This window comes from Tympanuchus pallidicinctus, unplaced genomic scaffold (genome assembly GCF_026119805.1).
Source record: "Tympanuchus pallidicinctus isolate F22 unplaced genomic scaffold, pur_lepc_1.0 scaffold17, whole genome shotgun sequence".
Classification (NCBI taxonomy): domain Eukaryota; kingdom Metazoa; phylum Chordata; class Aves; order Galliformes; family Phasianidae; genus Tympanuchus; species Tympanuchus pallidicinctus.
The window spans coordinates 19524673-19539300 of record NW_026294690.1 but is presented as its reverse complement, the minus strand read 5'-3'; the positions used below and the strand labels follow the sequence as shown (position 1 = coordinate 19539300).

Genomic DNA, 14628 nt, shown 5'->3' with positions numbered 1-14628 from the left:
CAACGAACAGGGAAAACAATAGCCTTGGGAGCAATTGAGAAGTCATAATGGAGAAGCAAGTCAACCTGATACATTAATAAGCTACAGAGAACAGTGAGAACTGAGTCTAAGGAAGTACTGAAATGTGTAGGTAGCATCATCTGTAGCCACTCTGGAATTCTTTCCCCAGGTCTGCACTGTATATTTTATAGGGGCCACTGGATAATTGGAAAACGTTCAGAAAAAAAACCCAAAAGACTTAATGAAAAGAGAAATTGTCCCATTGTGAAGATTTAATGAGTTCATCTGTACAGTTTACCAGAAATAAAATTGTTGAGACGCATGGCTGTAGGAAACTATATATTTTCCCTAGAAAAATACTGAATAATAAAAGAGTCTTTAATCTCAGTGGAGGAAACAACAATAAATGCTGGAGATAGAAGCTGGAGATAGGAGCCAGAAAGCACTAATGGGGAAATAAGGGCTTTATTTTAAAAATCTCCTATTCATTATGGGAATAAGATAAGGAGGATAGGAAGGATAGAAGTATTCAATTTCTAACTTTCTTGAGACTAAAGCTTTCTGGAAGGCAATTTTCACCTTTATTCTGATATAACTGAATATCATTATAGAGCCGAATTAGACTTTCCTATTGAATTGTCTGGATATTCTTCGTCTACCTCCTGTTTCTCAGGCACTTTCCATTTATAGATTTGAAGCTCTTTGTAGCAGGAGCAATGAGAATCAGGCCTCGTGTGCACTGGCTTCCAGTGGAATTCTAGTTCTGGTGCTGTCTCATGCCACTGTTGCAGTGTGGTCTATCTGCATGGTCGCTTTCATCTAAACACATTTCTGCTCTCTTTTCTCAACATCTCTCCAATTTTGACATAAATCTGAACTGAATTAATGATGAAGGAGTGAACAAAGCATAGGTCTACACAGGTTTTTGAAAAAAGCTACTTTTGGCAGCATAAGAGATGCCTGAACTCAACTGTGATGCCATTCAAAGCTTGAACTGGTATATCTAAATTATGGAGCCCATTTCTTGGGCCACTGTCCCAAGACCACAGGCCTGGGACAAATCTGCAGAAGCTCCTGCAACTGCAAAATCTTAGTGTTTTAAGTTTTCACCTCAAACCAGCTGCTTAATGGGGCAGGGGTGTAGGTATATATAGTCCCTTATATGCCTAAATTAAATTCTAGGCTAATTCCTATATCTAACTTACATCTGAAAGCGGGTGGTTGTAGTGTTTTAGGCAAACTCCACCTCAGAATGTCTGTTGTTTCAAATAATCATTTGAACAGTGAAGGCTGTGTGGGTTGGTTGTTATTCCAGAACTGCTACGTTCACTGCTTAGAAACTCAAATGTGAAGAGGACAGGAGCAGAGAGCAGAGTAGTTTTATTTGGGCCATGTCAGGAACAAAACCAAGCTGGAATGCAAGTTTGCCTGAAGGAGAGGAAGCTGTCCTTGTCAGTACAAGGAAGCATTGAACAATAAGGGGAGGAGCAGGCTAAAGAAATTCCTATTCCCCAAGAGTTTCCTTGTAAGCACAAAGTGGGTGTGCCTCCCTCCAATATAAAATGCATCCTAAAATAAACATGCACAATTATTTGTTAACATACACATTTCTTATGGTGCAGTGTTGTTTTTTGCCCATTTAGAAGTTACAGCCTCTTAAATGCTTCAGACACCAGAGGAAGCAGAAATTGAATCAGAGCGAATCATTGTGATAAAAGGTGCACAGAGATCCATTGTGCTTGACAGATCTGCTTTCTTTTCAGTAATTGTTATACAAGAGTTTACTTAAAACACTTGTATACACACACATACACACACACCCATCAGGCGAAATTGTTTAAGAAGCCTCCATGAAAGACAAGGTCAGCACAATGAGCAGCTAGGAAAAAGTGTCAAAGAAATCCAAAGGGGCAATAGTTGGCACAGAGGAAAAGAGTAGGACACCACAGTGCCCACTGTTACACTTTGAACAGGGTCCACTACCATAATTTATTCCCTGTGCAGTGTTACTGAAGGTAGCGTGTAGAAAAGTTCAAGATCACTTGATTCTGCCACAAATTTACCACTGGAGGGAAATTGGGTAACTGAATTCAAGCTATATATATAGATATATAAAGAGGATGTGCTCATGGTTATTTTGCATAGAGAAAATGAGTTCATTGCATTGTTTTATGTCAAGTTGGTTTATGAACCAAAGCTTTAAATATCCAGGCATTCTCCATAAGCCAGTCTTTTTCTCCGTGCACAGTCTTTCAGTACAGGCACTAATAGTAACAAGGATGAGAATGACCAGAGTGCTCAGCCTTGTCACATCCCAGGAACAAAGTAGGTATGTTTGTGTCCTACTTTTAGATAGACATTCCTGGGAAAAGCCAGACACTGAAGAAAATGTTATAATACCTTCAAAGCCATGTTCTTTGGAGAAGTCCTAAGAAACGCCTCATTAGGGTGTTAAAGGTTCTAGTGCTGATTTCTTGTGAAGACTCTGCTATAGCTGGTAAAATCTCATGCTACCATCTGTTTACTACCAGAAAATTAGTTTAGGATGCTCAGTCATTGCAACAACTGACTTAAAAAGGCCATGTGCAGGCTTGGCTGGGGAGACAGGCTTACAAGATACTCAAGTCACCCTATTCACTTCCTGTTTGTAACTGGTAACAGCTTTCATTACTCTGCAGATTTGAATTACTGCAGATTTAATTATGGTGCAACAAAAGCAATGGCACTTCAGTAACAGTTAAGTGCTTGGCGCATCACGTTTCTGAAGTGATCCGGAGAGAATGATTAGCTTCTTCATTCTGTGATGTCAATAAGACATGTGCCCTGCAGCTCAAAGCAGCAATGGATGCTGTGGAACAAGAGGACACGCTGCTGTTCTGCAGACCGGTGAATATGCAGTTCTTTCTCCCCCCTTTCCCACAAGTTGCTTTAAATCTTCTATTTCCTCTTTCTGTGCATGAACCAAGTTATTCAAAGCCAATGATCTGCATACCTCCTATCTCTGCAGGTCAGCTCACATACTGATGTTTTCAGGATTCACAGCTTTGAGCAGCAGAAATACAAGAAGTCTCATTTGTGAATTTGTTCACCTTTTTTTTTTTTTTTCCTAATCCTATGTCATAGACTGAGGCTTGGCTGCTGTTAGAGAATCAAAGGAGGAACAGCAGGCCATCCTGTGCTTGTCGAGGGTCTGCAGAACACAAGGGCTTTTTAGGGTGTCTACATTCCTGAAGGGATCTTGTGCTACAAAGGATGATTTCTGAAAGACCGTACAGAACTACTGGTGTGATCACTACCTGGAACTAGAAAAATTGGCTTGGCTATTCCCAAAAGTTAATTGATAGTGCGAAGCTATTCCTTTCCAGGTTAAAACTATGATGACATCTATTTCTAGAGCCTAAACTGTTTGATCAGCACACAGGTTGTAGATGTTCACGACAAGCTGAAAGCGAAGGTGCAAATAACAAAAGCAGATCTGTCAAAGCACACCTCCTTTTGTGCTCAGCACAACCTGCATGTTGCTTGTTCTGTGTCAAAGGTTCTTAGCATATACTGGACATTGGAAAATACAAATGCTTCAGCAAATTCAGCAAAGACATCTAGTACTGCCATTTTACCTAATTCCTATATATCAGATACCTTAGCAGTCTTCAAAAACTCTCTAACTTCTGTAATTCCTTTGCAACATCTCCAAAACCAAGGTATATTTAATGAGTGCACAGTATGCTGTAAAATCATTTTCTCTTATGCTATGAAAAAACTGCTTTTTTTTGTATACTCAACAAGTTCATAATAAAATCAAATTCCTCAGTTGTTTAGCATTCAGCACCTGTACTTTCAGTGCAGTTTAACTAGCCAATATCTTTTAAACTCACTCCTGTTAAGTACATCACAGGGTGCTGAATGGCCTTTCTCCAGCCATACACTGATGTTCTCCACCCTTCTCTTACTTCATTCCTGGAGATCTTTCCCCTCAGTGGGAGAGTTCCCAGCCGAGAGCAAATGTGAAGAGATACCTGATGAAGCTGGCTGCAGTTCAACCACCAACACTAGTTTTATTTACCCTGTAGAAAAAACAGCATACTTAAGAATGACAACGTTGTGCTTTATCTAGTAAGTAAATGTTTGCATACAAGACTGGCACGCTACTAGTCAAAATAAGTGACAAACTGTATTATTTTCTGTTTGTAATCTTATAGATAGCAGTAGTTGACCAGCTTCATAATTTGTATGCTTGTATGTTGAGCAGTAGTGATTATTAGCTCTGCATTTGTGTACAGCACAGATGAACCTAGGTCAGATATTTCCCATACGCAGAATAATTCTAACAGTTTATGTTAAAGCTGCTTCATGAGAGCAGACTTCTCGTTCCTTTGGGCTGATCTGAGATCATTAGCTCAGTTTTAACTTAAGTGAATTCTCTTTTGTGTCTCATAATTGTAGAAACACTGTTTTCAGAGTAAACCAGAGTGCCAAATTGTGAGCATTGTTGTATTGGAGGAAATTTCAGCAGGTTTAGAAAGATCAAGGAGAAAAAAAAAAAGGTCTCGTACATCTCTCAAGACCTAATCAAACATCCACATGGGCCATATCCCAAATGGCATCTCCTGAGTTGAGATCCTGCCCCTCATTCCCTGTGTATAGGCCATGATGACTTTGCACAAAGAATTGTTCCTGTCTCTCATGGCACGTTGTCCTGTCACGTGGTTTTCCTTACAATGGAGATCTTCCCTTTACTCCACCAATGAGTGTTAATTTAAATAAAAAAATAAAATAATAAATAGAGATTTCTGTTTGATTATTCATGTAATTACCAATTGATGGCTAGAAAACATTAGTAAGAATAGAAACCTTCTTTTTATCGGCATTTGGAATCATTCCGTATTTTTGCTTCTTCACACTGCGTATTTTATTTCATCTAAAATCTCATAATTGAGAATTCTTATTGTTGCCTATTTATGCACCTTTTCAGCATTTCATTTAGTTATGTAAAGAATATTAATTTCAGGACCAAGGATCAGCTCGAAATACCTGTAGTATATAAAGTGTACTGTGAGTCCAGTGTTCATATATGACTGTTAAGTTGTCTTAAAAACAGTGAGGGAGAGCTAGCATGTTTTCAGTCTTCACAGAATCACAAAATCATAGGGGTTGGAATGGACATCTAGAAATCATCTAGTCCAACTCCTCTGCTAAAACAGGTTTTCCAGAGCAGGTTGCACAGGAAAGTGTCCATGCTACCCATCTTAAATGATATATCTTTGGCTCTGCAGCTCTACACCTCTTTTCTTTGCCGCTATGCTTTCGTTTCATTTCAGCTGTGACGTTAAACCATGTTCCCTGGAATAGCTGCAGTGTCACATGGAAGCACAGTACTTATGCTCTGCTGCAGAGTTCTCTTTTCAAAGACGCGTCTTTTATTGTCTGGACTTGTTGCACTTTACAAGTAACTGGTATAAGATAAAAGTCTACTGTAGAGTATGCTCTGGTGGCTTTAATAAGAGACCAAGATGACTAATATGACTTTTCTCTCTCTTCTCCAGAAATCACAAAGCCACCACTAGCACCGAAACCAAAAATTATTGGTCATCTTTCTCCAGTAGCCATCTCCAAATTTTCTCCTTCACTGCCAAGGTCTGATATTCTTCATAACCCAAATTCTATGTCTAGGGGTCCCAAACCACCTATTGCTCCCAAGCCAAAACTCTCTACTGACACAGAGAGCAGATCCAGTGTTAATGCCAACAATAATTTAAATAAATGCTCAAATTGTAAACTTCTCTGTCTTGACGGAGAGTTGTATGATGGAAATCAATGCAGTGCTGAGTGCCCAGAATCTGAGGCGGATAATGAATACACTGTACTTCCTGAAACTCAGCTGACCATTGAAGACTGCAATGACTTGGAACATGGGCATGATCAGAGCCTAGATTCTTTTGCAGACAATGAAATCTTGGAAATTCCAGAAGCAGCAGAGAAGGAAGAAGATAACATTCCTTATCATGCGGATGCTGACCATCAAGAAATTGAGCACCGTAACTTTTCAGATATTGCTGAACCAATAAAACCAGACTGTGTATCATCAACCAGAGACTGTAGCCAATCTGAAGCATTCTGTGAAGAGCCCTCTGATGCCACTGGTGGGAATAATGACGTATCCAAGAATGTAGATGAAGGTGAGAATGTTGCAGGTGATTGTAGTGAAACCAAAAGCAAGGAAGAAATTTCTAACAATCTCAAATTGGTTGAGGACAATGATGATAAGACTGATGGTGATAACATTTTGAATGGAGATGAGGGCAATGTCTGTGAAGATATCATTCTAACACCACTAACTGCAGCTGAATTAATCCCAAGTTTGGAGAAGTCAGAGGAGGAAGAAGAAGTGCCTGAGATTTTAAGAAAGGGAGATAGATGTCCAGCACATGATGGTGATCATAGTGTGTATGCAGAGCTTGATTTGAACATGGAAGAGGAGTTAGAAAATGATGACTGTACAAGTCCTGACATGCTGCACAATGAAGCCAGTGAGAAAACAGTTCTGTGCTTAGAATTGCCTGAAGGTGAACCCAGTGCTGAAAATGATCTGGGAGATTCCACTCATCCAGCAGCAGCTGAAGAGGAGGAAGCAGACACAGACAAACACAATAATACAAACATAGGAAATGCCAGTGATGACTGCCAGATCACTGACCTGAGAGGTGAGGAGACATCAGAGGTAGCCTGTGAAGCAGGCGAAGACTTTGGAAAAGGAGAGGAAGAAACTGTGAATGCGGAGAGTACTGATGATGGGTGTCAAATTGCTCCTTTTGAGAATGATGATGGTGAGGAAGTACCCACAAATCTGCAAACAGAAGAGACCTGTCCAAAAGAAGATGGTCAGATCTCTGATACCCTCCCTAGTGGTCCAGGGATGGAGCCAAAGCTGGAAGACATGTCTGCTGAAGAACATAATGAAAGCATTGCAGAAGCCTCTAAGTCAGATGAGTTGCAACTTGAAGGAAATGAGGCAGAAACAGATAGTCTCAGCAAAAGTGTCCTAAGTCCAACACAATTAGTCCCACATAAGGGAGAGATAGAAGTCTGTCAGCATGATAAAATGAATGTAGAACATGGGACCAGAAATGTCTTGCATGAAAATCTAGTACTCCCTGAAGTAGTCATTGTGCCTGAAGAATCAGAGAGAAGAGAAACTGGCAGTGATTCCCTAGATGACCCTTATGTACTTCCTGCAGAAAACGAATTCACTCATAAAGGGCAGACTGATTCAGGAGCTGATCACAGTAAAAGGGATGAGTTAGGCATGGATGGTGAAAGCAACTTACTGCCCATTGATCGTAAAAGCATTGTCACTAGAACACGGTCACTTTCTGGGAAAATGCCAGGCTATGTGCCAGAAACAGTTCCAGAAGAAGGTGGTCCTGAAAGCGATTTACCACCTTCCTGCAACAGTTCTGGGACTGAAGACTTAAGCAATAATTCATTTTCAGTGGAAGGAAAAACAGTGGAAGACAACAAGGCATTACAATCCAAGCCAAGACGCTTTATTTTATATCCTCGGTCTTATTCCGTTGAAGGGAGAGAGATACCTGTCTCCATTTACAAAGAGGGTGATGGCTGTGTACTCAGCGATATTAGAATGAAAAAGACAGAAGACAACTTATCTTTGCCTTGTGTCAATGGTTCCTCACATATCTTTTCCCCAGGAAATCTTTCGTCAGGCGCTGTATCTACTCCATCCTCAGTTGTCGATATACCACCTCCTTTTGAACTTGCTTACATCACCAAAAAGCCAATCACTAAAAGCTCCCCTTCGCTTTTGATAGAGAGTGAGTCACCTGATAAGTATTCCAAGAAAAAGAAATCTTCCTTTAAGAGATTCCTCACTCTAAAATTCAAGAAGAAAACTGAAAGTAAAATCCATGTAGATGTTAATGTTTCTTCTTCGAGGTCCTCATCAGAGTCCAGTTATCATGGGCCTCCAAGGCTGATGGAGCTGGACAGGACTCTGAGTAGCTCACCTCAACTGAAGTCACATGTGGGGAAGCTCCGTGCGTCTGAGTCTCCCTCAACTGTTCTTTTCTATAAGGATGGTAAGAGAAAAGGAACACCCAAGTCCTTCAGCAGGAGCGTGTCACGGGTGGAATCCTTTGAGGACCGGTCCAGACCTCCTTTCATGCCACTGCCATTAACAAAGCCTAGATCAATTTCTTTTCCCAATGCTGACACTTCCGAATATGAGAACATTCCAGCTATGAACTCTGACTATGAAAATATACAGATTCCTCCTCGAAGATCCACCAGAGCAGGAACTTTCACTGAGTTTTTTGAAGATCCCAGCAGGGCATTATCTGCTGCTAATGAGAATGACGGCTATGTGGATATGAGCAGCTTCACTGGCTTTGAGAACAAGCAGCAAACCATGGACCAGGAAACAGAAAGGTACTGTAATAAATTATTATGTAAGACCTGCTAGTCTTGGCCAAAGAAGCAAGGCATCCCTTACTGTAGGCAGATCCTCCATGTTGCTTGCCTCATATTCCTCACAGAAAATGTTGAAAAGCAATATTGGAAGAAAACAAAATAAACCTTTACCAGAGGAAAAAACAGACATCAAATTAACTCTATACATTGTAAATGCATGCCAGGAATACCAGTAGGTCTAGATCCTATGGTTTGTAACTACAGCCAAAGAACATTTTAAAATATCTGGTTTGTCCAATGAATCTGCTTTCTGTGGCTTTCTTGGGTGTGGAAGGATGGGGGTGAAACATGCTTTGTTCTTTAGTAAGAAATGCTTCTGACTGCTTAACGGAATGGAAAAAAAAGTGCATATTTGCCTGCATCATTTTATTCCTCAAAGCAACAGTATGTGCATGAATTTATTTTCATATATATAATTTGTCTTTCAAGGTGCATCAGTTAAGTATAGACCAGAAAATCCCAAACCATGAAAAAGTTAGGCTATACAATTAATTTTATAAGTTGCCTTAAAGCCTGTCACTATGGACGTTTGATAGAGCTGAAGATTTCTGAACAAATTAAATAACTCCTTCTAAAATCATATGCATAGCTAGCATGAATAATAGTCTTTCTCCATGCCATTAGTTTATTTACAAACAAGAAAATATTTCAAAACTACTTCTTTTCATAGTTACATAGGGGTAATGCACTCAAGACTGTTGAGTTAACATTCCGTCATTATGTTCCTACTGACAGATTATAGCATATAATCATTGGAGCGCAGAGATGTGAGTAAGAATGGTATTTTCCATTAAGCTCACGATAACAGGTAGAAAACAAGGTGCAGAGCAAATGAATGAAAAGCAGTGTCTTTTAATGCAGTCACATTTTGTTAGCATGTGTGAAGAAGATGAAGATCTTTTAAAGATATTTCAGACTTGAGGAGTGAAAGAACTGTCTTTAAAACGTCTAAATCAGAGTCTTGCAGACTGTTTGAAAGTCAAGAGTGATGTACTGCACTTCGTCTTTCTGTGAGGCAAGAATTGGAGGAAGGGAGGAGTACATGTGCCTGAAGGTGGGGAGTTTGGGATGCAGACCTGTGGTTTAGCTCTTTGGAATGTGGGTTGCCTCCAGTGCTGGGAATGCCAGTGGTGCTGGCACTGGAACATGGAGTACAGAGCAGCTTCACAACACACTGCCACGTCCCCAAGCGGTACCTGGCAGAAGCTGCCTTAGCAGGGTCTGACACTCTATTAGTCACACTCATTTAAAGGTTTGCATCGAGCCCAGCTCACTGATGTTTTGTCTTGGAAAAATTGGCCAGTTCTTTGTGTCCATGAAACACCGCCCATTTTGGGTAGATCTTGTAGAACCAAGTTAAAAATATTAAAACTACGTAAATTGCTGTGACTTGGGTCCATTTATGAACTTCCTGTGGAAGCCTGTTGTTTCAAGGGGAGAGCCAATCCAAACCGGCTCAGGAAGTCTCAAGGTCAAGGCGTGAACCATAGTTTTTCAGGCTGCTGCTTGTTGTGCGAGCAGTTTTTTCTGTCATGGAAGAAATGAAGGCTAGGTTCTTCTGAACAACAACTTCATCAAGATAACAGGAGTGAAGGGAGGAGCAGCAGGCAGACAGCAATATATATATATTGCTGATGAAACACTACTGTTTGCTGTATTTGTCAGGATGTTTTGAACAAAAACACGCCTGAAAACATTTGTTGAAAAGCAAATGCTTATCCCACATGCAGTGGTATAATATACTTGAAAATACAGTGTATGGTCTGCTCTTCTAAGAGCAAAATAAATCATAGAAGTACCTGTACGTGAATGCATTTACACATTCATACATGACGAATGGGCATGTATGTTTTATTTCTTGTTAAAGCAGTCCTCTCTAAAATATCTCTCAGTTGATTCATTCTAATATGATTTCAAACACAGCGCTACCACAGCCACACAGCGATAACAACAACTTTGAGCTCCAGCCTCCTCATATCCTGAGGATTATTTCAGCCATGTGAGAGTACAAGTGTGTTGGACTAAACTCTTGTAATCCATGAGACTTGAGCCTACGATCATCTGCTTGGTACATTCAGTTGCAGAATACTGATGTTTATCGCTGGTAACTGATGGAGTTGCTACACTTTTGATGAATGGCCTGGAACAAATCTCTTATTATGTCTTAGAGAACAGAATGTGAGAATACTATAAAAGATTATAACAATCCAAGAACATCCACTAGAGCACTTGGCTGGGGAAAAGGGGATGGGAGATTTACAGAAAATGACAGATAAGACTGACTGCTTAATTTTTTTTTTTGCTTAAAAGGAAAGACAGCGTATAATAGATTTAAATCACTGATCTAACTGGAACCAATCAAATTTATTGAAAAAGTCCAATAATGACACTGTGCAAAATAGATCTTAACATACAATTACCACTGCAGGAATACAATTGGGAATTCTGCTCCCCAGAGAGAAGTTATCATGTATCCCCAGAATTTAGCAATCTGGTATTAATAATTAAAGTGATTAAAGTATATGACAATATAGATTTCTGTACAACGTAGATACAATGGGACGTAAGTAGAATTTGACAAAATGCCTCTCATCTTTCCTCAGTCCACTTAAAATGAATCAGATTGCTTGCATTTGCTTTCAAGAAGTCATTTTCTAGCCTGCTACACTTCTAGCCACTACAAAGTGCAAAGTAACACAAACCAATCCTTTAGACTGAAAGGAGAACATAACTCCCCCCATCTCTTGGACAACACACTCTAACTTACTGGACTGCCTTGATTCTCAAGCAGCAGCTCTAAATCAAAGCAGTCCCATAATGTAACTGGCTAGGCTGTCATCAGATGAAAGTCCATCAGGATTAAAGTATTCTGGGACATTTCTTAAAGAATAGCTTTGGTAACATAATTCTGGATATTCAGAACATCAGCCATGTTTATGACTGTGTTAAAATCAGGGGGTTGGAAAAGAGAAACCTCTGACACTCATTTCATAGTCTTCCACAGTGCCACATTCGTTGCTTTTAAGAGTCCTTTATCAAGGTTTAGATATCATCAGGAACAGAGTCCATACTTAGAATTACCTAGTTTGGTAAGTCTCAGTCTTCCTCTGTGCTAAGATGTTCAAAATCCAGAGAGGAAAAAAGGGAGAATAGAGGAATACAAGGTGGATACCTGCAATTCCTCAGCTAAGCCCACTGTGATGCTGAGATCCCAGTGCTCTGTTATTACACTAAGGCTGGTGGTAATTCCGAATAACTCTCTAGAATTGCAGACTCGTGCCTGTAAGCTACTGCCAAGGCTCCGACTTTCTATTACTCTTCAGGAGGCACCTACTGATGCTCACAGCTGTAGTGCAAAGACAGTCACTTCCTCTGTGTCCTGTTCCTCTGAAGATGAACTTCATTCCTAAAGGAAAAAGTTGTCTTTAGGAGAAAGCAAGGAAGACTCTGTGGTTTATGTGTATCCTGTAAATGAGACATTTCCTTTAACATGGACAGTTTGTAGCAGGAATACACAGGTGCTTAGAAACTGCTAAAACAGCACTTGAAATACACTGGTGTTAGAGATGATGTTTCATGGGCCAGCAGCATTATGTGCTTCGTAAGCAATGCTCTTTTCTATGTAGCCTTAGTCAGCCTCTGCTTGGGCCAGGCCTAGGCATGACTGTGTTATTGAAGACTGATTTTAAAATGTATACCAGAATCAGATTACCATTATGCAGCAATAGAATATTGCCTATGGCTGATGGGCTATAAGGAGTGCAAATCTTCCTGCACTAGAAGTAGAAAAATTCAGTGGGTGAACAATCGTTTCCCTCTCCAGTGGTTATTCAGTTGTGCCCTCTACCTCACCACTGGATTCATCAATCTATGTTCTAACAAATTATGCCTCTTAAGGGATTATATCCTCTCTGATCTCTGCATGTCATCAGTCACTGATTAGCTCCAAAACTGTGCTCAGGGTGGTCTGCATAGAATCACAGAATGGCCTGGGTTGCAAAGGAGCACAATGCTCATCCAGTTCCACCCCCCTGCTGTGTGCAGGTCACCAACCAGCAGCCCAGGCTGCCCAGAGCCACATCCAGCCTGGCCTTGAATGCCTGCAGGGATGGGGCATCCACAGCCTCCTTGGACAGCCTGTGCCAGTGCCTCACCACCCTCTGTGGGAAAAACTGCCTCCTAATAGCCAACCTCAACCTCCCCTGAGTTTAAAACCATTCCCCTTTGTCCTATCACCATCCACCCTTGTAAACAGCCATTCCCCCTCCTGTTTATGCACTCCCTTCAAGTACTGGAAGGCCACAATGAGGTCTCCCTGCAGCCTTCTCTTCTTCAGGCCAAACAAGCCCAGTTCCCCCAACCTTTCCTTATAGGAGAGATGACTTCTCTTCCTAAAAGTGGTCTAAATACCAATGCTACTCAAAATGTCATATGCTTTTATGATTAAGATGAAATTAAAACCATTAGAGTGAATTTTTTGCAACACAGCACATGTTTCTAACCAACAAAACCAGAATGTTTTATCTTTGGCTCTCTCTTCTTCTAATGAGAAGCACATACATTTACATAAGACAAAACCATCAACTGTCAGAGAAGTACAGTATGGTATCTAAATACATATGAAGGATAAGGTGAATGTGTAGAGATCATTATGTAATGGAAGATTTAGTATAAATAATCCACGCAAAACAGCAGTGGCCAAGAAAGGACTTTTTTACATATTTTACTCCACATTTAGAGTGGAAACAAGTTAACTCTAGACTAGACCTGAAGACAATGAAGGTCTTAAGGCATCTGAAACTTGAGACCAGAGTTAGGCTCTGAACAATAGATTCAACTTATTGGGATAGATGTTCCCTCTTTTCTTCTTTTTTGCTTTCCCTGAAAAACAAATCCTAGCTGCTTAATCTACTCAGTTCCAAGTTTGTTACTCCATAAACTCCTGCTCTATGCCTGCACTAAGCTAGCTTGCATTGAATTCTCCTGACTTTTATTAAGCAAAGGAGAAATACAGTGTTCATAAGCACTGTGATAGGTTTTTTAAGAGAAACACAAATTATCTTCAAAAACACATATGTACAGAAACCTATATACAGTTTTTCTCTATTTCAGAATGGAACTTGTGCTGCACTCCGGATCTTGTATTACTATGAATTTCAAGATGTGCCAGAGCCCACATTCTTAAAAATACAGCCAGGGAAGCTAATGCAGAACATGTAAAAAACCTGCAAGGTTGCAAAGGCCCCACAGACATTCCTTAAGCATGGAAGTCTGGAGATAGGAGTGAGTCCCATAATGGCAGAATTGCTGTTGTTCAAACACAGAGAAGAAGGAACAGACACTGAGCCTAAAGGAGAGACACCTTCACTTGTGATCTGATGAATATGATGGAAAATAAAATCTCAGCAACTTTCACCCACTGTCACACTTTGCAGCATACACCTGAAAGTTTTTTAAATTGACTGCAGGACAAGGACTCCCAGTGCCATACCCTGACTTCTGGCTGTGCACAGTCTATTGAAATTCTTGACAATAGCCACAGCTAGCTCTGACATGAGTCATGTATTTATTTCTGTTTACCTTAGAATTGTCTGAATTACTACAGGGAATTAGAAGGTGATAGCAGTTAATGCAGGATTTCCATCTGCTCAGAGACAGTGAACAGTCCGCAGGAGGTAACAGCTTGGTGCTCCACCTGGGCACATGGCACCGGGCACTGTCAGGTATTGGAGGGGTGGAGAACTGTCTTTCAAGGGCAGTAAGAACAGATGGCAGAGCTTTCTTTGGTGGCAGAGGTTTTCACACAGGCACCTTTGAAAAGTGTCTCCAGACAGTACTGGTAATGTTATATTGTTAGTGAAGAAGGAGAAGTTTTAATACGTGTCCAGCTTTAGATGTCCAGGTTACAGTGGCAGCGTGGCCCCTCTCCTCTTTCCTCTTATCCACAGACCTGTATGTCTTGGTTTATGTTGGGGATGCAGGTGTTGGATTACAGGAAACCAGCATGCTTCCCCAACACAACTCTGCACTGCATCTCACCATCCTGCACCCAGGATCTGTCACAGCACAGCCTCAGAGGGCTGCCTCTGCTCAGTCACAGCATCTGGATACAGTGTCAGCTTTGTTCATGAGGAATCACAGCCC

General features: G+C 40.7%; 1 protein-coding gene across 5 annotated transcripts in view; it reads left to right on the top strand.

The window, feature by feature from the left end:
- FGD5 (FYVE, RhoGEF and PH domain containing 5) overlaps positions 1 to 14628 on the top strand; it is an 89847-nt gene that overhangs the window by 4904 nt on the left and 70315 nt on the right. For all 5 annotated transcript variants that reach the window (XR_008205566.1, XM_052678340.1, XM_052678341.1 and 2 more), the window contains exon 2: positions 5544 to 8442. Coding sequence is in view for 4 of the 5 variants with exons in the window: in XM_052678340.1 (XP_052534300.1) it covers positions 5544 to 8442 (2899 nt within the window). In the remaining variant the exon portion in view is untranslated. The remainder of the gene's footprint in view (positions 1 to 5543; positions 8443 to 14628) is intronic.